The sequence below is a fragment of the Mirounga angustirostris genome, unplaced genomic scaffold, assembly GCF_029215605.1.
Source record: "Mirounga angustirostris isolate CCGP_5_RB_7025 unplaced genomic scaffold, mMirAng1.0.hap1 SCAF_6, whole genome shotgun sequence".
Lineage (NCBI taxonomy): Eukaryota > Metazoa > Chordata > Mammalia > Carnivora > Phocidae > Mirounga > Mirounga angustirostris.
The window spans coordinates 120,930,058-120,952,045 of NW_026991714.1; the positions used below are offsets into that span (position 1 = coordinate 120,930,058).

Below are 21,988 nucleotides of genomic sequence, written 5' to 3' on the forward strand. Positions count from 1 at the left end.
AAATGGGGAAGTATGCACACAGGGCTACATTGCCCAAGCAGATTGGATCAAGAGTCCTCACTCTACAGAAAGCCCAAGAAGGAATTTAGCTTAGAAGATTACTTCCTTTGGGAGTCTTTCCCATCACCCTCCCTGTCCCAGTCAAATTTTTGCTATATATTCCTACAGCACCCTTTACATACCCTTTCTAAACATTACTTCTCTCTCTCTCTCTTTTTTTTAATATTTTATTTATTTATTTGACAGAGAGAGAGAGATAGCGAGAGCAGGAACACAAGCAGGGGGAGTGGGAGAGAGAGAAGCAGGCTTCCTGCCGGGCAGGGAGACCGATGCGGGGCTTGATCCCAGGACCCTGGGATCATGACCTGAGCTGAAGGCAGCCGCTTAACGACTAAGCCACCTAGCCGCCCCTAAACATTACTTCTTGCATAATCATTTGTTTTATGTTGCTATTCCCCACTAGGACAAACTGAGTTAACACATGTGAAGCATTTTGAATAGTGAGTACCTGACATATAGTAAATACTCAACGTATTAGTCATTATTTTTATCTATTTTTTATCTTGTGCCAGTTATCCACTGACAGGTTAGTATTTTGAACACAAATTTGTCATGTTCTTTCTACTGCGTCATAACATAACTTTCTCAGACTGTAAGAACAGTGGAAATAGAAATCTGAAAAATAAGTTTGGCATTTTTTTTTACAAGTTAATTCTGTTAACATCTACTCCAAGAAGCTGTCAGAATTGTCATGTTTTACATGTCTTTGAAAAGTAAAAAACCTATTTTTTATTTCTGGGAGTAGAAACTAAAAATTCTGCTTTAGCAGTATCATTTAGTCCCCCATTTAATCCTTGTCACCAATACTGTTGTCAAAAAACTTTACTTTGTTATTATCTAAGGTATTAATGACAATGTCATCTGTAACCTGATAACTAAGAGTTTTTAAAATAACTTTGTACATTTCTTTTTATAGACCATTTAATTTGGCAGAACGGAAAGCTAATGCCCATTCTGTAGTAGAATGTGATCATGTACGAAAAGAAGTTAGTGTACGAACTGGAGGATTGGCTGACAAGAGCTCAAGGAAAACATATACTTTTGATATGGTACCTATTTCTTTTTTTTTTTTTAAGATTTTATTTATTTAATAGAGAGCATGTGCGGGAGAGTAGGGTAGGAGCAGAGAGAGGAACAAGCAGACTCGTGCTGAGTGCAGAGCCCAACATGGGGCTCGATCTCACCACCCTGAGATCAGAACGTAAGCCAGTATCAAGAGTCAGATGCCCAACCGGCTGAGCCACCCAGGTGCTCCTGGTACCTATTTCTTAAAATGCTGCTACTTTTATTATTTATTTTATTATTTACTATGTAAATAATTATTTATTTTTTTATTTATTTACTTTATTATTTTTTAATTTACTATGTAAAGTTATTCTCAGATACACATTTCCTCTAGGTTCTAGTGTACGATTCCAAGTTTCAGTTGACTGAGTTGTCGTATGGTTTCTAGTGGGCTGAATGAGTTAATATATTAAAAACAAAATTTTTTTTTTTAAGATTTTTATTTATTTATTGAGAGAGAGAGAGAATGATAGAGAGCATGAGAAGTAGGAGGGTCAGAGGGAGAAGCAGACTCCCTGCTGAGCAGGGAGCCTAATGCGGGACTCGATCCGGGGACTCCAGGATCATGACCTGAGCCGAAGGCAGTCGCCCAACCAACTGAGCCACCCAGGCACCCCTAAAAACAAAATTCTTTTTTTTTTTTTTTTAAAGATTTTATTTATTTATTTGACACAGAGAGAGACAGCAAGAGAGGGAACACAGCAGGGGGTGTTGGGAGAGGGAGAAGCAGGCTCTCCGCGGAGCAGGGAGCCCGATGTGGGGGTCGATCCCAGGACCCTGGGATCATGACCTGAGCCAAAGGCAGATGCTTAACGACTGAGCCACCCAGGTGCCCTAAAAGCAAAATTCTTTTTTTTTTAAAAGATTTTATTTATTTATTTGACAGAGAGAGAGAGAGAGGGAACACAAGTAGGGGGAGTAGGAGAGGGAGAAGCAGGCTTCCCGCAGAGCAGGGAGCCCAATGTGGGGCTCAATCCCAGGACCTTGGGATCACGACCTGAGCCGAAGGCAGACTGAGCCACCTAGGCGCCCCTAAAAACAAAATTCTTAAAGTGAGTAATTTTGGAGTATTTTTTTTCCTGAAGAATTGCTTTGATTTTTTTTTTTTTTTTTTTTTTTTTGGGATAGGTTTTTGGAGCTTCTACTAAACAAATTGATGTTTACCGAAGTGTTGTTTGTCCAATTCTGGATGAAGTTATTATGGGTTATAATTGCACTATTTTTGCGTGAGTAAAACACTATTTTTCAAATTGCTGAAAAGGTTTAGATGCATGTATTTGTTTTCTAATTAACACTTTTGTTAATTTTGACAGATATGGCCAAACTGGCACTGGAAAAACCTTTACAATGGAAGGTGAGAGGTCACCTAATGAAGAGTACACTTGGGAGGAGGTATTTATTGTTTATAATAGATTTCTGTCTCTAAAGTGGTTGAAATATAACTGAATAGAAAACTTGGTAGAAGGCCTCTTTCTTGAAATAGAGAAGATCAATATACCCATGTCAAACATGATTGTAGGATAAACTACTATTTTAGCAAAATTAAAGTATATGGTATAGTTCCTGTTTAAGAAACATAGCGTCATTAGGAGAGAAAGGACCAATACATACGGCACAGTTAAGTGATAAGAGAGGGGTCTGTTTGAGACAGAATAGTTGGAGTAGAATATTGTGGAAACTGAGCCACCCAGGTGCCCCTCATATTTGTTTTCAAATATATCATTAAGGAGGCCCTTGTTATATGTGTTTTAACTGCCATAGTAAATGGCGTTCTTCCCTTATTTTAGTCCTTATTAATATTATAATTTCAGGATCCCTTGGCTGGTATAATTCCACGTACTCTTCATCAAATTTTTGAGAAACTTACTGATAATGGTACTGAATTTTCAGTCAAAGTGTCTCTGTTGGAAATCTATAATGAAGAACTTTTTGATCTCCTTAATCCATCTTCTGATGTTTCTGAGAGACTGCAGATGTTTGATGATCCCCGTAACAAGGTAACTTAGTCTTTGAGAATGAAGTGTCTCTGGATTTTAATGTGTGATGCTTTGAGAAATCAGTATATATATATTTTTTGTCAGACTAATGGATGATCTTTTGATATTGGTCAGAGGGGAGTGATAATCAAAGGTTTAGAAGAAATTACAGTACACAACAAGGATGAAGTCTATCAGATTTTGGAGAAGGGAGCAGCAAAACGGACAACTGCAGCAACTCTGATGAATGCATACTCCAGGTAAGAAAGCCAGTGTCCTCCCCCCACCTCTCCATTTTCTTTTTTTCCTTTTTATTATTTATTTATTTTTAAAGATTTTATTTATTTATTTGACAGAGAGGCACAGCGAGAGAGGGAACACAAGCAGGGGGAGTGGGAGAGGGAGAAGCAGGCTCTCCGCAGAGCAGGGAGCCCGATGCGGGGCTCGATCCCAAGACCCTGGGACCATGACCTGAGCCGAAGGCAGACACTTAACAACTGAGCCACCCAGGCACCCCTCCATTTTCTTTTTAACATGGGAAGTCAAATTGGGGTGGGTCAAAGTATGTGAGTCGCATACTAGATTGTATGTGTGCTTGATTTCATGCTTTAGTAATTGTCTTGAGATTTAGAGGCAAGCACCAGTATTGGAAGAATGTTGAAAAGGGAACAAAGACAAGTGAATTAGAGAAGAAGTATTAAACTTTTTAAAGTAGATTATTTTTTCTCAAATGAAATTGTACACAGGAGCCTAGATTAACATGTGCTTGCTGTAGTCGATTTGAGGGTGGGATGCTCAGAGGCTTACCTCCTCAGCCTCATGAAGGTTTTCCCTGAGCACTTTTTTGGGGTGCCCATGGATACCTAGAACAAAATTTGAAAGCCCATGGTTTAAATAAGAATTAGAAGAAAGTCAGATAGCTTCATTTGATTTTTTTTCTCCAGCTTTATTGTAGTATGATTGACAAAAATTACATATATTTAGGTTGTCCAACATTTTGGAAAAATATAAAAAAACATAAACTTTTCTCATATGGCTTCATTTTAATATAGGAAGACATGGTCACTAACACTGGCTTTCCAGGGTAGAAAGGGGCATAGCTGATAGCAGCCCCTATAGAATGAATCCCAGTTTCTAGAAAAGCAGTTTACCAAGTCAGGTGGATATTTTTTCTGCCGGTCTTTGAAGGAAGCATCAGAGTGTAATTAAAAGAGCTATGGATTGGGAGTTAGATATTTGTGTTTAGTTCTAGTTCTGGAGTTAACCAAACATGTGACTTAAGGAAATAAGTGAATTTATCTGAGTATCAGTTTCTCTGACCTACAAAATAATTATTAGAAATAGATCTCAGGGTGCCTGGCTGGCTCAGTCAGAAAAGCATGCGACTCTTGATCTCGGGGTCGTGAGTTTGAGCCCCATGTTGGGTGTAGAGATTACTTAAATAAATAAAACCTAAAAAAAAATTAGATCATTTATTTCTTTGCTCCCTTATAACTGGAAATTCCTGCAACTCTAAAAAAATTACATATACATTTAAAGAAGAAAAATAAGATGAAAGTAATGAAAATCATGACATTATGGGTGATTTTTATGATTTTAATTACATTTTCCTATAATAGCTTTCCATTTAAAAAATTATATATTGGAGGAAGGAGTTTAAGACTAAGTAATATTTCTTTTCTCTAAATACCTTTCTTTTAAATAAATTCCTGCTTTTTCATAAATTTGTGTAATTTAGGACTCTTTTTTTTTTTTTAAGATTTTATTTATTTCAGACAGAGAGCATGAGTGGGGGCTGGGGGGGGGTGCGGAGGGGCAGGGGAGAAGCAGACTCCCTGCTGAGCAAGGAGCCCGACTCTGGACTTTATTGATCCCAGGACTTTGGGATCACGACCCGAGCCGAAGGCAGATGCTTAGCCAACTGAGCCACCCAGGCACCCCTAGGACTCATTTTTTTATATGTAGACTTGAGTAAAGGTCTCTTTATGAATGTATGTGGTAAAGTGAAGGAAAACATTAAAGTTTCCAAAATCATAGTTGACTTCTATGCTTAATTGCATTAATTCCATAATCTTGGATTAGAAATGGGTAAATAATGATAGAAAAATATGAAATATATATTGAATTCAGATTTATAGTTTCTTTATATTTTTCCTGTGCCCTTCCCCTTTTCTGTAACTTTAAATAATAAATAAAATATGATGCTTACTATAAAACTTTCCAAGTAACATGAAAAGTGCAAATAAGAAAATTAAAAATTATCATATTCCTCACTAATCATCAATGACATTAACAAACATAGGAATGTTCACCAAATGTCATTGATACAGGAATAAAAGAGGTCTTTGGTTGTCTATATAACTTTTGTATCCCTCAGATAAAAACTGAATGTCAATATATAATATAAGATAGACATTGGAACACTTTATGGTCTAGTGGTGATTACCTTGTAGTATTTCAGTAATCATTGCTATTTACCATTTGCTTTTCAAGAGAGGGTGTTAACTATCTCTGATGACATTCTCAAAGCAGAGCAATATATTTTTACAACAATTGACATTGAAAGCAAGTAATCTGATGACTTGTGTGGTACTGTTTGAATTTATGGTAATGACATATTTCAAGAGATTCTTATAAATAAGAAGATTGATTGCAAGCCTTCTCCTCTGACATACCAGGCAACTGTCCCAAACCGACCCCACATCCAGCTTTTAGAGGTCTTGAGGATTCTAGTTTCTAAGTCTTTTAGGGTGTTTACAGGTAGTTTCTTTTTGGGGTCCCCTTTGGAGGCAGCAAGTACAAGAAAGCAAAAACCTAAGCATTGTCCTACCTACCCTCTGTCTTCCAAAATCTTATTAATGTCTCCTGTCTGATACTATCTTTCTCTGCCTTGTGGAGTTTGATCTTTCTTTTTTTTTTTTTTAAAGATTTTATTTATTTATTTGACAGAGAGAGACACAGCGAGAGAGGGAACACAAGCAGGGGGAGTAGGAAAGAGAGAAGCAGGCTTCCCGCCGAGCAGGGAGCCCGATGCGGGGCTTGATCCCAGGACCCTGAGATCATGACCCGAGCTGAAGGCAGTCGCTTAACCAACTGAGCCACCCAGGCGCCCTGAGTTTGATCTTTCTTTGCTCTTTTTAATATTTTATAGAAAACAAATAATGTTTTACATTATAATGACTGGACTGTCTGATCTCATTTTCTAGTCGTTCCCACTCAGTTTTCTCTGTTACAATACATATGAAAGAAACTACAATTGATGGAGAGGAGCTTGTTAAAATTGGAAAGTTGAACTTGGTAAGTATCTACCTTAATACTAGTTTCATTCTTTTTTTTTTCCCTCCAGCATTATTGAGGTATAATTGACAAATAAAATTATATATTTAAAGTGTACAATGTGATGATTTGATATATGTTCACTTTGAGAAATGAGTACCATAATCAGGTTAATTAACATATCCTTCACCTCACATAGTTACTTTTGGGGGGGCTGCTGTAAGAATGTTTAGGTCTACTCTTAGCAAATTTCAGTATAGTGTTATTAACTGTCGTCACCATAGTGTACATTAGATCCCCAGAGTTTATTCATCTTATAACTGAAGGCTTATACGCTTTGACCAGCATCTGCTTCTCCCCCATTCCCCTGCTCCTGGTAACCGTCATTCTCTCCATTTCAGTGAACTTTCCTTCTCCCCACCCACCTCCTCAATTCTACACAAAAGAGAGATCATATAGTATTTGTCCTTCTCTGTCTGGCTTATTTCACTTTGCATTACATCCTCTAGGTTCATCCATGTTGTTACAAATGGCAGGATTTCCTTCTCTCTCATGGCTAAATAAATATATTCCGTTGTATATGTATACCATATCTTCTCTATATTCTTTTTTTTTTTTATGATTTTATTTATTTATTTGATAGAGAGAGACACAGCGAGAGAGGGAACACAAGCAGGGGGAGCGGGAGAGGGAGAAGCAGGCCTCCCACAGAGCAGGGAGCCTGACACGGGGCTCTCTCCCGGGACCCTAGGGTCATGACCTGAGCCAAAGGCAGAGGCTTAACGACTGAGCCACCCAGGCACCCCCATTTCTTCTCCCTTCATTCATCAGCTGACACAGTTTCCATATCTTTGCTATTGTGAATAATGCATTGAACGTGGGAGTGCAGATATCTCTTTGAGATACTGATTTCATTTCCCTTGGATAATATACCTAGAAGTGGGATTGCTGGATCATATGGTAGTTCTTTTCAACTGTTTCATTCTTTTTTTTTTTTTGAGAGGGAGAGAGAGGTTGCAGGAGTAGAGGGAGAGGGAAAGAGAGAATCTTTTATTTATTTTTAACATTGATTTATTTTAGAGAGGAGAGAGGGGCAGAGAGAGGGAGAGAGAATCTCAAGCAGAATTCTGGCTGAGCGAGGAGCTGAACATGGGGCTTGATCTCGTGACCCTGAGATCATGACCTGAGCCAAAATTAAGAGTTGGATGCTTAATGGACTGAGCCACTCAGGCCCCCTCAACTGTTTCATTCTTGACCACCTCGGAGCAGCTTGAAATCTGTACTTCTAGACAATAGTTTTGAAGTCACTAGGTAATTAGCTTTGTAGTGGATTGTTAATTATAAAAAAATTATTTTGCTAGCTATTTAATATATTATATTTGAGAATGAAAGTCTTTGTGTCCAGATCCAGTGGAACTAACAGCCTACTTTTATTTTCGAAATTCAAGGTTGATCTTGCGGGAAGTGAGAACATTGGCCGTTCTGGAGCAGTTGACAAGAGAGCCCGGGAAGCTGGAAATATCAATCAATCCCTTTTGACTTTGGGAAGGGTTATTACTGCTCTTGTAGAAAGAACACCTCATGTTCCTTATCGAGAATCTAAACTAACTAGAATCCTCCAGGATTCTCTTGGGGGACGTACAAGAACATCTATAATTGCAACAATTTCTCCTGCATCTCTCAATCTTGAGGTAAGCCCTTTAATAGGTATCTGCAAGTGTAGTAGGTGTAATTATTATTTAGCTATCACATAATTTATTTTACTTTTTTATCACATATTTAAAAAGTTCATTAATTGGCTTCATTCATTCTAAGCAAGAGTAAAAGAATCGGGATATTACACATGGACATAGAGGAGGACACCACTGAAAAAATTGTCTTTCTCCTTCCTGGCAGAGTTTTTAATCTTAAAAAGCCAATTACTTAATGGCTTTTCCCACACAGTCTTCAAAAGAAATTGCTGTGATCATTAGCAGTGCGTGGTTACATGGGGTATGGAGATTTTTTTTTTTTTTTTTTTTTAAGATTTTATTTATTTGAGAGAGAGAATGAGTGGGGGGGAGAGGGAGAGGGAGAAGCAGACTGCCTGCTGAACAGGGAGCCTGATGGGGGGCAGGTTACAGAGATTTAAGTGAGGACTTAAAAGTGGGTTAAGTGAATGCTAGTGTTGTAGAAGCTCTTAGAGGGCACTGAAGATGGGTTGGATGTGTGAGAACAGGTGGTAAAACCAAGAGAAGCAAAAAAGATGGTGAAATCTCTTATTATGATTGTTTCCTTTAAATGGAGTTACAAAAGGTTTTATAAGGTCTCTAACTCTCCTTTCATTTTAAAAAACATCTTTACCGAGATGTAATTCACATACCATTAAATTCACCCATTAAAAATATGTAATTCGAGGGGCGCCTGGGTGGCTCAGTCGTAAAGCGTCTGCCTTCGGCTCAGGTCACGATCCCAGGGTCCTGGGATCGAGTCCCACATCAGGCTCCCTGCTCAGCGGGAGGCCTGCTTCTCCCTCTCCCACTCCCCCTGCTTGTGTTCCCTCTCTCACTGTCTCTCTGTCAAAAAAAAAAATAAAATCTTTTAAAAAAAAAGTATGTAATTCGATGATTTTAATATATTTGCTGAGCTGTGCAACCAACACTAAAGTCTGTTTAGAGCATTTTCATTACCCCAGAAAGAAACCTTGTAACCCATTAGGAATCACTCTCCATTTGCCCTCACTCCCAGCCCTAGGTCACTACTAACCTACTTTAAAATATTTTTCTTTTTTTTTTTTTTTTTAAGATTTTATTTCTTTATTTGAGAGAAAGTGCATGCACAAGCGGTGGGGAGGGGGGCTGGGAAGGGAGGGTGCAAAGGGAGAGGGAGAAGCAGACTCCCCAATGAGCAGAGAGCCCGATGTGAGGCTAGATCCCAGGACCCTGAGATCATGACCTGAGCCTAAGGCAGACGTTTAACCAACTGAGCCACCCAGGTGCCCCACCCTACCTTTTTAATCTATAGATTTGCCTAGTCTGGACATTTCGTGTAAATGCAATTATGCAATAAGTGTTCTTTTGTGACTGGCTTCTTACACCTAGCATGTTTTCAGTGTTCATCCATGTGGTTAGCATGTATCCATGCTTCATTCTTTTTTGTAGGTGAGTAATTTTCCATTGTATGGATATAGGATGTTTTGTTTATTCATCAGCTGATGGGGTTCATTGAGTGTGAAGACTGAAGTAAAAAATTCTTAGGGTATAGTGGTCCTAGTGGATGATAGATTTTTAGGTTAGATACAACCATAAATTATTTCTTGTAAGTTATTTTTTTTCTTGTAAGTTATTTTACAGTACATTTTATATAATAGAACTACATTATTCTTGTAATATCTTTGGTAATTGGCATTTTCTTCACAGGAAACTCTGAGTACATTGGAATATGCTCATAGAGCAAAGAACATACTAAATAAGCCTGAAGTTAACCAGAAACTCACCAAAAGAGCTCTTATTAAGGTAATTGTGAATTTTGGTAATTGTTAAAAGATTTGTTCAATTGCTTGTGGTAAGGCTTTTCATCTAATGATTTTAATTAATTACCTAATATATTAAAATGGTTTTTTCTAATGCTAATATGGTGACTTTACCACCTCTATCAAGTCAGCAAAATTTGCAATTATTTACATTTACAAAATTTATTTATTTGTAGCTTTAGTGTATAATCACCATACATTAATGTGGTATTAGGGTATAATTTCCATAAGACTCCTCCATTGTAAGCCTACAATGCAATGATTTTTAGTACATTTATAGAGCTGTGCAACATCACTATAATCTACTTAGGAAATTTCTTTCACTATATAGTTCCCCTTTGCCCCTTTGCAAACAGTCAGCCAGCCACTGATGTACTTTTTGTCTGTAGATTTGCCCTTTCCAGACATTTCTTAAATGGAATCATGCAATATTTGATTTTTTGCATCTGACTTCTTTCACTTAGCATAACATTGGGGCTTCATCTATGTTGTAGCATGTATCAATACTCTTTCTTTCTGTTGCCAAATGGTATTCCATTAAATGGATAATAACACATTGTGTTTATCCATTCACCAGCCAATGAACATTTGGATTATTTCCAGTAATGCTGCTATGAACATTAGCATATAAGTCTTTGTGTTGATGTATTTGCAGTCTTCTTAGGTAGATACCTAGCAGTTTAATTTCTGTGTTGCTTAATAAGTTTATGTTTAACTCTTTTAGAAACTGCTTTCCACAGTGGCTGTACCACTTTAAATTTTCATCAGCAGTGAATGTGTGAAGGTTCCAGTTTCTCCACATCCTCTCCAACACTTGTTATAGTCTGTCTTTTTAATGTTAGCCATTCTAATAAGTGTATAATTGTACCCTCAGTGTGGTTTTAATTAGCATTCCCCTAATGAATAATGAAAATGAGCATCTTTTCACATGCTTATTATCCATTTGTATATCTTTTTTGTGAAAAGTCTATCCAAATTCTTTGCCTAATTTTTAGTTGGTGTTCTTCTTATTAAGTTTTGGGGTTTTTTTTTTAAGATTTTATTTATTTATTTGAGATAGAGAGTGAGAAAGAGAGTACGAGCCATGGGGGGAGAGGGAAAGGGAGAAGCAGGCTTCCTGCTGAGCAGGGATCCCTCGTGGGGGGCTCAGTCCCGGGGGGCTCAGTCCCAGGACCCTGGGATCATGACCTGAGCCAAATGCAGACGCTTAACCGACTGAGCCACCCAGGCATCCCTTATTATTAAGTAGTAAAGAGTTGTTCATATCTTTCAGCTATAAGCCTTTATGAGATGATTTGTAAATATTTCCTCCCAGTCTGGCTTGTCTTCCTTTTCTTAGTGGTTTATTTTATTTTATTTATTTATTTATTTTTTAAAAGGATTTTATTTATTTATTTATTTGACAGAGAGAGAGACAGTGAGAGAGGGAACACAAGCAGGGGGAGTGGGAGAGGGAGAAGCGGGCTTCCTGCCGAGCAGGAAGCCCGATGCGGGGCTCGATCCCAGGACCCTGGGATCATGACCTGAGCCGAAGGCAGATGCTTAACGACTGAGCCACCCAGGTGCCCCAATTTTATTTTTTTTTTAATTGAAGTTTTCATTGAGATAATTGAGAGAAATAATACAGAAAGATCCTTAACACATTTTGTTAAACTACAGTAAAGTATCACCACAGGGATATTGACATTAATAACACAGTCCATTCATCTTATTCCTTAGTTCTCCTTGTACTCATTTATGTGTGTGTATTTAGTTCTATACAATTTTGTCACATGTGTAGGTTTGTGCATCAACCACCACAGTTAAGATACTGAGCAGTTCTATCACCACAGGGGTCCCTCCTATTGCCTTTTTTTTTTTTTTTAAGATTTTGTTTATTTATTTGACAGAGAGAGACAGAGCGAGAGAGGGAACACAAGCAGGGAGAGTGGTAGAGGGAGAAGCAGGCTTCCCGCTGGGCAGGGAGCCCGATGCGGGGCTCGATCCCAGGACCCTGGGATCATGACCTGAGCCGAAGGCAGACAATTAACCGACTGAGCCACCCAGGCGCCCCTCATATTGCCTTTTTATAATCACTTCTTTCCCACTCTCACTTCCCCTCCCTAATCTCTGGTATCCATTAATCTGTGCTCTATATCTAAACTCTTGCCATTTCGGGGCGCCTGGGTGGCTCAGCTGTTAAGCGTCTGCCTTTGGCTCAGGTCATGATCCCAGGATCCTGGGATCGAGCCCCGCATCGGACTCCCTGCTCAGCGGGAAGCCCGCTTCTCCCTCTCCCACTCCCCCTGCTTGTGTTCCCTCTCTTGCTGTGTCTCTGTCAAATTAATAAAATCTGGAAAAAAAAAAAAAAGAAAGAAAGAAAACCCTAAAAAAAATAAAATAAAATAAACTCTTGCCATTTCAAAAATGTTATTGAATAGAATCATACAGTATGTAAACTTTCGAGATTGCATTTTTCACTACTACTCAGCAGAATTTTCTGGAGGTTCACCTGAGTTGCGCACATTGATAGATCTTTCCTTTTGAGTGCTAAGTAGTATTCCGTGGTATGTATATATCATACATATAGTTTGTGTAACCATTTACCTGTTGAATGACATATGGGCTGATTTCAGTTTTTCACAATTACAAGTAGAACTGCTGTGAACATTTTGGTTATAGGTATCCGTGTAAACATAAATTTTCACTTTTCTGGAATGATTGCCTAAGAGTGTAAGTTATTGGGTATGGTAATTGAATATTTAGTTTTTTTAAAGAACTGCCAAGCTGTTTTCCAGAGTGGCTGTACCATTTTATATTTCCACTAGCAATATAGGAGTGATCTAGTTACTCCACATATTCACCAGCATTTGGTGTTGTAACTATTTTTTATTTTAGGTATTATGATGAGTATAATAGGTGCTAAATATCTCACTGTGGTTTTAACTTGCATTTCTCTAATGGCTAATGGTGTTGAGCATCTCTTCATGTGCTTATTTGCTATTTGCATATCCTCTTTGGTGAAATGTCTATTCATGTCTTTAGGCCCATTTTCTAATTGGGTTTTTAATGTTTTTATTAAAAAAAGTTTCAGGGCGCCTGGGTGGCTCAGTTGGTTAAGCATCTGACTCTTGATTTTGGCTCAGGTCATGATCTCAGGGTCCTCGGATTAAGCCTCACGTAGGTCTGCTTGTCTCCCTCTGACTCTGCGCTCTCTCTCTGTCTCTCTCTCAAATAAATAAATAAATCTTTGGTGGAGCTGCCTGGGTGGGTCAGTTGGTTGGGCGTCTAACTTGATTTTGGCTCAGGTCGTGACCTCAGTCGCAGAGTCATGAGATCGAGCCCGAGTCAGGCTCTGAGATGGGTGTGGAGCCTGCTTAAGATCTCTGTCTCCCTCTCCCTCTGCCCCCCACCTCTTAAAAAAAAAAAAAGAATTTATTTTATTTTTAAGTAATCTCTACACCCAGTGTGGGACTTGAACCCACAACCTGGAGATCAAGAATCGCATGCTCCACTGAGCCAGCCAGGCTCCCTGCTAATTGGATTTTTAAAAATTATTGTGGTTTGAAAGTTCTTAATGTTTCAGATACTAGTCCTTTGTCACAAATGTGGTTTGCAGTCATTTTCTCCTAGTCTGTAGTTTATCTTCTATATATGGCCCTTTTTTTTTAAAGAATTTATTTATTTAAGCTATTGAAAGACTCTATTCTAAACAGGTTAATATTGAATGAAAAGTATGATTATGACTTTTATTTTTCATGCTTTAAAAAACATAAAAGGGCGAAGTACATGTTTTATTTGTTAAATATCCTCCCCAAAATGAATGAACAAAAAGTTAAATGCTAAATTGACACCTACAATGTTCTTCTTGTGTAGGAATATACAGAAGAGATAGAGCGTCTGAAACGAGATCTTGCTGCAGCCCGTGAGAAAAATGGGGTGTACATTTCTGAAGAAAATTTTAGGTAAGACCTTGGATGTGAAAATTAATTTCCAAGAATAATCATTTCCTGATAGCAAGGTGTTTGAAGTAAAATTTACTTATGTGACAGTAACTAAAATCTTTATATCTAGTGCTTCCTATAAATGCTTCTTTTTCTTTTGACATTAACAGGTAGTTATCAAACAGTTAAAAATTTTTATATGGCTTTAATTTTAAATAATTATAGATTGACATGAAGTTGCAAGAAAAATACAGAGAGGTCCCATGTATTTTTCACTTGTTTTCCCCACTCATTATCTCTTGCATAACTTTAGTAAAACATCAGTGGTGGTGTGTGTTGGGGTGCATATTGGGGTATGTGTGCAGGGGGTAGGAGGTATAATTGCTTTGTATATATACTTTAACTCACTTCTCCCATTTTGCCCCTTATCTCACCCCCTCCTCCTGTGACACCTGATGCCTTTAAGTCCCAAGCCTTTCCTGGATTCTGTGGGTCCTATTTATACTCCATATTCCTGATTGCAGACGCTTAGGTTGTATCCCTCCTCATCTTTACTTTGTGAGTTATAGTCCTTTGTCAGCTTGGTAGCTTCTCAAATTTTATATATACACATGCTTTTTTCCCCTCATAGGTAGGGATTCTCAGTTTCAAAATGGAGGTCGCAAGAAGAATAGTCCATTTATAAGACAAGAACAAGGAATACATTTGTTTTTTATAATTTTTATTTATTACTTATTGATATTTAGGCATCATTATCATAGTGATAAATGGTAGAGATGATGTGTAACTCTCACAGTTTTGTTAGAATAAGTTTTAAAGGAATTAGGAAAAAATATTAACTGTTAAACTCATTAAACTTTATTTTAGAGCCATGAGTGGAAAACTAACTGTTCAAGAAGAACAGATTGTAGAATTGATTGAAAAAATTGGTGCCATTGAGGAGGAGCTAAATAGGGTAAGCATTTAAAACCTATTGAATGAAAAAACCCCAAAACACAACAGTATTGTATGTTACATTAAAAGGGAATATTAAAAGAAAATTTCAGAACTTGAGGGACCTGATATTTTTTTAAGATTTTTAGTTTATTTTTATTTTTTAAAGATTTTATTTTTTCTAAGTAATCTCTACACCCAACATGGGGCTTGAATTTATAACCCTGAGATTAAAGAGTTGCATGCTCCACTGATTGAGCCAGCCAGGTGCCCCTAAAGATTTTTTATTTTTAAGTAATGTCTACACCCAGTGTGGGGCTTGAACTTAACATCCCCGAAACCCTGAGATCAGGAATCTCATGCTCTACTGACTGAGCCAGCCAGGCACCACCCCCCGCCTTTTATAACATCCTTTTAATTTGTACTAAGTCTTTGAAATCCCATGTGTGCTTCATCTGTATGTCTCAGTTCAGACAAGCCACTGTTTTTTTTTTAAATAGGCTTCATGCCCAAAGTGGGGCTTGAACTCACAACTCTGACATCAAGAGTCACATGCCCTACCAACTGGGCCAGCCAGGCGGCCCCCCCCCAATATTTTTTAAGATTTTTTTTTTTCTTGCTGACTCTTATACTAAAAATAAGTTGTATCATAATTTTACTGTAATCAACGATGAAGAAACTCTATTTTAAACACATTAAGGCAGCATTATGAGAAATTAACTGAATTGTGCGGTTTTATTGTTAAAGCTAAATAATGCTGAGACATTTTCATTACCGTGTGTATCATATGAGGGAATGCAGATGTTAGGAGAAACCAGATGTTGAGTAACTAAGGTGGAGAGACGTGACCTTTCTATGCCACCCTCACATTGTCAGTGTTGAAAGGGACCTGAAGAACTAACACCACTACACTAGACCTGGCATTTAATCTCGAAAATTTTAATGAATTTACAGGAAGAGACCAGATAACATATAAAATGCGCTAACCTACCTGGTGACTTGTTAACAACTTGTCACAGCTTTTGCATGGAAATAATTTGTTTGATTCTTCTATTATATTATGGACTAGCCAGGTGTTTCACCAACCAGTTCAGCATTTTGTAAATCTTAAAAAATGTTTAAATGTTATATTTAGGTTACAGAGTTATTTATGGACAATAAAAATGAACTTGACCAGTGTAAGTCTGACCTGCAAAATAAGACACAGGAACTTGAAACCACTCAAAAACATTTACAAGAAACTAAATTACAACTTGTTGAAGAAGAGTATATTACATCAGCTTTGGAAAGTACTGAGGAGAAACTTCATGATGCTGCCAGCAGGGTTTGTCTTTTGTTTTGATTTGTACTTGCATTAAAGAAATTAGAGAATGGGTAGAAGTAACTTTCTTTGCTTAAGCATTAACCGTGAAATTCTATTTATCCACCCCAAATGATATTTCTGTCAATTTAAAGAACATTATTTTACTATTTCATCTGAATTTTCCTCACTAGAGTTTCCGACTTAAGGAAAAAACCATTCCTGAAGTTTTGTAAAAAGAAAATAATTTTAATGTACTTTGGGGACATTGAGAACAATGATGCAGTACTTTCCCCTTTGGTCATGATTGGAACTAATCAGTCATAAAGAATTTAGCACCTTCTAATGGTGGGAGATGGTGAAAGAATTGTTTATTAGGTGCATGTTAGAGGAAATAGTAACACATAATAGAAAAATTTATGAGGAAGCATAATTACTATATTAGGTTGGCAAAATCCCTTTTCCTTGCTAGATGAGGGGAAATTCCTGGGCAACTGGATAAATTGGCATGAATTGAAAATGTGTTCTGATACAATATCTAAAACTTACTAGTCCTCATCAGGAGAAATCCTTATGTAGCACAGATATTTTCATTAGACTGTTTTGTCATATCCATCTTAACAACATTTATTTTAAAAAATCATGTATAGTTGCTTACCACAGTTGAAGAAACTACAAAAGATGTATCTGGTCTCCATTCCAAACTGGATCGTAGGAAGGCAATTGATCAGCACAATGCAGAAGCTCAGGATATTTTTGGCAAAAACCTGAATAGTCTGTTTAGTAATATGGAAGAATTAATTAAGGATAGCAGCTCAAAACAGAAGGCCATGCTAGAGACTCACAAGACTTTGTTTGGTAAGTTCAAGCATTTCTAATTAGTCTTTGTGTGATTAGTGTGAGACTAATTTCAAAACTGATCATTTACTATCTTAAAAAACTCAGGGGACCATGTCACTAGTCCCCTCCAGTGCACATCTGTCAGACTAGGGATTATCTTTTACTGCCTTTGAATTAAAACAAATCTTAGCTGGGTTTGGTTTTTTTTTTCCCTGTTTTCTATAAAGTAAGTTCAACCACACCCATTGTTTGTTATCTTCATTTAGGGGAAAAAACTTTTTTTTTTTAAGATTTTATTTATTTGAGAGAGCAAGAGAGCGAGCAAGCACAAGCAGGTGGTGGGGCAGAGGGAGAGGGAGAAACAGACTCACTGCTGAGCAGGAAGCCTGATGCAGAGCTCGATCCCAGGAAGGCAGAGGCTTAACCATCTGAGCCACCTAGGTGCCCAGAGAAAAAACTCTTAAATATTAGTTTTTTAATGCGAAAGTATTATCTTCACTATAGAAAACGTGTAAGATACAGAAATGTCAAAATTTGTAAAAATCACCTAGAGTCTAGTTGCTATAAGCCAACCACTCTTAAGTTTGATTTATTAATTTTATAACCTCTTTTACCTATTATAATACCGTGATTACCTGTAACTGGAGATCACAATGATTCTTGGTTTACTGTGAACTATAGTGATGGGTCTGATAAACTGACAAATATGACATGTGCTTGCAGAATACTCTAGAACATAAATAATTTATATTTGAAATGTTTCCTAGCTGATGTAATGAGCCAATTATTTTAAGCTTACTTGTTATTACAAATTTCCACAAGGATATAATTTTCTCAACCTCTTTAAAGTACTTCACATGTATTAGTATATTTATGTCAAAGTTTGTATCTTTTTTCTTTTTGGTATAGGTAACCTGCTGTCTTCCAGTGTCTCTGCATTAGACACAATTACTACAACAGCACTTGGATCTCTCACATCTGTTCCAGGAAATGTGTCTATACGTGTTTCTCAGATTTCTAATAGGATATTAAAAGAACAATCATTAGCAGCAGAAAGTAAAACTGTACTTCAGACGTTGATTGTTAGTAAATCTCTTAAAGTATTTTTCAAGTGTTACTTTGCTAAGTCTTCAAAAACAATGTTAACTGCTTCTTTCATTTTAAGTTTTACAAGACATGGTTATAAACATCACTTTAAGAGTAGATTTATATATATATATATATATATATATATATATATATATATATTTTAAAGATTTTATTTATTTGAGAGCGAGCATGAGCTGGGTGAAGGGCAGAGGGAGAAGCAGACTCCCTCCTGAGAGGGGAGCCTGAAGTGGGACTCAATCCCGGGACTGGGATCGTGACCTGAGCCAAAGGCAGAATCTTAATTAATTGAGCCACCCAGGTGCCCCAGATTTTATATATATATATATATTTTTTTTTAAGATTTTTATTTTTATTTATTTGTGAAAGATTTATTTTTAACATTTTTGTTTTTATTTGAGAAAGAAACAGTGCGCCCTTGAGAGAGCACAGTGGGGAGGAGGGACAGAGGGAGAGGGAGGAGGGGTAGAGGGAGAGGGAAAAGCAGACTCCCCGTTGAGCAGGAAGCCTGATGCAGGGCTTGATCCCAGGATCCTGGGATCATGACTTGAGCCAAAGGCAGATGCTTAACCGAGTGAGCCACCCAGGCGCCCCCAGATATATATTTCTTTTAAAATTTTTTTTTTAAATATGATTTTTATTTTATTTTATCTTTTTTAAAGATTTATTTGTCAGAGAGAGAGACGGCGCAAGCAGGGGGAGCGGCAGACAGAGGGAGAAGCAGGCTCCCAGCTGGGCAAGGAGCTGGACGCGGGATCCCCTGGATCATGACCTGAGCTGAAGGGCAGTCGCTTAACTGACTGAGCCACCCAGGCGCCCCCGAGATTTATATTTTTAAAAGCAAATCTCTCCACTGTTTTTTTCTCCCAGAAAGATTAACTTCCAAATGCATATAACCAACCTTTGAAACTTTTTTCACTAACATCTTGTAACATTAAGAGCAGGAGTTAATAAGCCTAATAATTAGAAAGGACAGGTTTAGCACCAGATGAATTCAGGGGACCCACGAGTTGGTGGTTGGCTCAGAAATTGGTAAATCATCTTTTCCTCAAGGGTTCTGGAATGGTAATGCTGATGTTAAAGTTGACCCAACCAGAGGGGATATAAGCTGGTTAATTTTAAAATTATGGTAATACCAAGAAGTGCAAGAAAAAAAACTGCTAGAATTCTAGGAACACATATGACAATTTATGGGGTCAGATCTGTGTGATCAAGCCCTTCTTAACTGTAAGGCTCCTTTTCATAGTTCTACAGAAGCCACTCATCCAATTACACTAGTATTACCTCCTTCAGAGCTGATTTGAATAATACTCTTTGTTCTGTAATTGTATGATTTGCCCAGGAAGTCCTTGGCTATATCTCTTGTTTTCTTCTTTACATAGGCTCTCTGCCTCCCCTTTTGAGTCTAACAATATTTGTTGAACACTTTCCAAGTAAATAACTACAAATGTTAGTTGACACTGCCTAGATGCAGTGCTTATATGACACTTTTTGATAGATTTCTTCAGTCACCCAAATTTGACAAAGTTAATAGAGGCTCAGTTGGTACTTTTAGGAAATTGATTTATGCACTAAATGCAAGACTGTATTTATTGAGGTCTTTCTACCAAGTTCTCTGCCACCTTGTAAACACTGCTGGAGTCAAGAGAGATGACTGCTTCTCCCACAGAATGAGTTGAAATGATGATAGCTTTTCTTTCCCAAAGAACGCCACTAGCTTTTCCTTTCATTCCTCACTAATTGTTTCTGTTAGAGTTCCTCACCCTTCCCAAGTGAAGGGAACTTAAGGTCACAGTTTTTTCCTTTTTGGTAAAAATTACCAATCCAAAAAAAAAAAAAAAAAAAATCCCAATCTACATTCTCAACTCCGTATATACCTCGACAAGAACAAGAACCTTGACAAGTTCTTCAGCTACAATAGGATATAAGTCACCAGGTCTTAAGAGTTTAATACTTCCAGCTCAGAGCCTACCTTTGAAGGCTATTTGGTTTCAGCCTTTCTGACTTATTTGAAATTTCTTTTGTTAAAATGTACTTAACCAGTTTTTTTTTTAATTCCCTTTATTTGCAATGCTGAAATCTTATCAAATGATTGTCGTTTTCCCCTCTTCTGAATTCTTTGGACTTCTATTGCATTAGACTGTTAAGAATCTGTTGAACAGGGCGCCTGGGTGGCTCAGTTGGTTAAGCGACTGCCTTCGGCTCAGGTCATGATCCCGGAGTCCTGGGATCGAGTCCCACATCGGGCTCCCGGCTCAGCAGGGAACCTGCTTCTCCCTCTGACCCTATCCCCTCTCATGCTGTTTCTCTCTCTCTCTCGCTCTCTCTCTCTCTCAAATAAATAAATAAATAAAATCTTTAAAAAAGAAAAAAAAGAATCTGTTGAACGCTATGTGACCATTTCTTAATTACTGTAGGTAGAATAAGTAACGTGAATATAAACTCTAGAAACAAATAGGCTCTATAGGCTATAAAGATTAGAGAATGGAAACTTAGGATTTTACTATGCATGTGTTAACAAAGTATTTTAAGATACTGTCATTTAACCAACCAGGTTTATGGAAGTGAAAATATTCTTTTTAACCAGGATGTACTTAAGACTGACCTTCTAAATTCACTGGAAACAGTTTTATCCCCCACGATGGTGTTTATACTGAAAATCAACAGTCAACTAAAGCATCTTTTCAAGACTTCATTGACAGTGGCTAGTAAGGTAACAAGTGTTATGTTCTTAATTTCTCAAAATCATATTGTTTTTTAAGAAAGAAATTTTATATATCTATGGCCACATCTGTATACATGCAAAGCCATGGGTTATGAGGTGGAATCTGGAGGAGAGAGGAGATAGGATGCTCACTGCCATTGATGTGATCAACAAAATCCTGGCTAAGAAAAATGAGAGAATGATCTTCAAGATAAGTGTGTGTTCACATAATAGCATATATATATATAGCATGCTACCATGAGTGGGTGAGGAAGATGTGCATATTCGTGTATACATGCATATGCATGCACATCTGCCTAAATATGCATAAAATATCTCTGGAAGTGTTTAAAAAGGATAGCAATCTTCTCTCAGAGGTGAGAGTGGAACTGGGGTTCCAGGGGCTGGAGAGGGAAGACTTTTCTCTGCATACTGTTTTCTTGCTTGGATGTGTTCTATTTTGTATGTGTTCAACAAAGAAAGAAAGAAACTAAAATATGTTTTTTTAATTAAAAGAAAGAAACTAACTTTTTCCTTCAAAGATAGAAGATCAGAAAAACGAAATGGATAGCTTTCTCAGTACACTGTGTAATAAGCTACATGAACTACAAGAAAATACAATTTCTTCCTTGGCTGAATCACAGAAGCTATGTGAAAACTTAACTGAAGACCTGAAGACAATTAAAAAAATCCATTCACAGGTATCTCATTTAGGTGATTTGGGGAGCATAAAAAGGAAGTTTTATAACCTTTAACTTGATAATCCCTGTTATGTAATCTGAATGCTAATACTAATCTAATTAGTAGAACTAATTTAGAAACCTGAAAATGCCATAGCCACTCTTGCTTATAACAATAATTAATACAAAATAATTAAGAATACCTTTCTTGACCAGTTAATATTTTAGGATTTGCTATATTTAGGACCCTGTGCTAAAGCAGTATAAGACAAACAGGAGGGGCACCTGGGCGGCTCAGGCAATTCAGTGTCCAACTCCTGATTTCGGCTCAAGTCATGATCTCGTGGTTGTGAAATTGAGCCCCGCATCAGGCTCTGCACTCATAGGGGAGTCTCCTTGAGATTCTCTCTCTCCCTCTCCCTCTGCCCCTCTCCCTGCTCAAGCTCTCTCTCTCTCTCTCAAATAAATAATAAAATCTTAAGAATAAAGACAAGACCGTCCTTTCATCATACCAAGATGAAAGATGAAGCTAGAGAAACTTTTGGCAGTGCAATTAGAAGAAAATGGTTCTAGTATTTACAATGAATATGTATCTGCAATATAACTTGATAAA

The 21,988-nt window shown here is 37.4% G+C and overlaps 1 protein-coding gene across 1 annotated transcript in view; it reads left to right on the top strand.

Annotated features, from left to right (window-relative positions):
* KIF11 (kinesin family member 11) overlaps positions 1–21,988 on the top strand; it is a 42,122-nt gene that overhangs the window by 5,388 nt on the left and 14,746 nt on the right. The window contains exons 2-16 of the mRNA XM_045878428.3: positions 977–1,109; positions 2,254–2,351; positions 2,439–2,517; positions 2,937–3,122; positions 3,237–3,361; positions 6,308–6,398; positions 7,826–8,068; positions 9,776–9,871; positions 13,744–13,832; positions 14,679–14,766; positions 15,880–16,068; positions 16,695–16,902; positions 17,794–17,966; positions 20,579–20,704; positions 21,238–21,396. Coding sequence (XP_045734384.1) covers positions 977–1,109; positions 2,254–2,351; positions 2,439–2,517; positions 2,937–3,122; positions 3,237–3,361; positions 6,308–6,398; positions 7,826–8,068; positions 9,776–9,871; positions 13,744–13,832; positions 14,679–14,766; positions 15,880–16,068; positions 16,695–16,902; positions 17,794–17,966; positions 20,579–20,704; positions 21,238–21,396 — 2,083 coding nt within the window. The remainder of the gene's footprint in view (positions 1–976; positions 1,110–2,253; positions 2,352–2,438; positions 2,518–2,936; positions 3,123–3,236; positions 3,362–6,307; positions 6,399–7,825; positions 8,069–9,775; positions 9,872–13,743; positions 13,833–14,678; positions 14,767–15,879; positions 16,069–16,694; positions 16,903–17,793; positions 17,967–20,578; positions 20,705–21,237; positions 21,397–21,988) is intronic.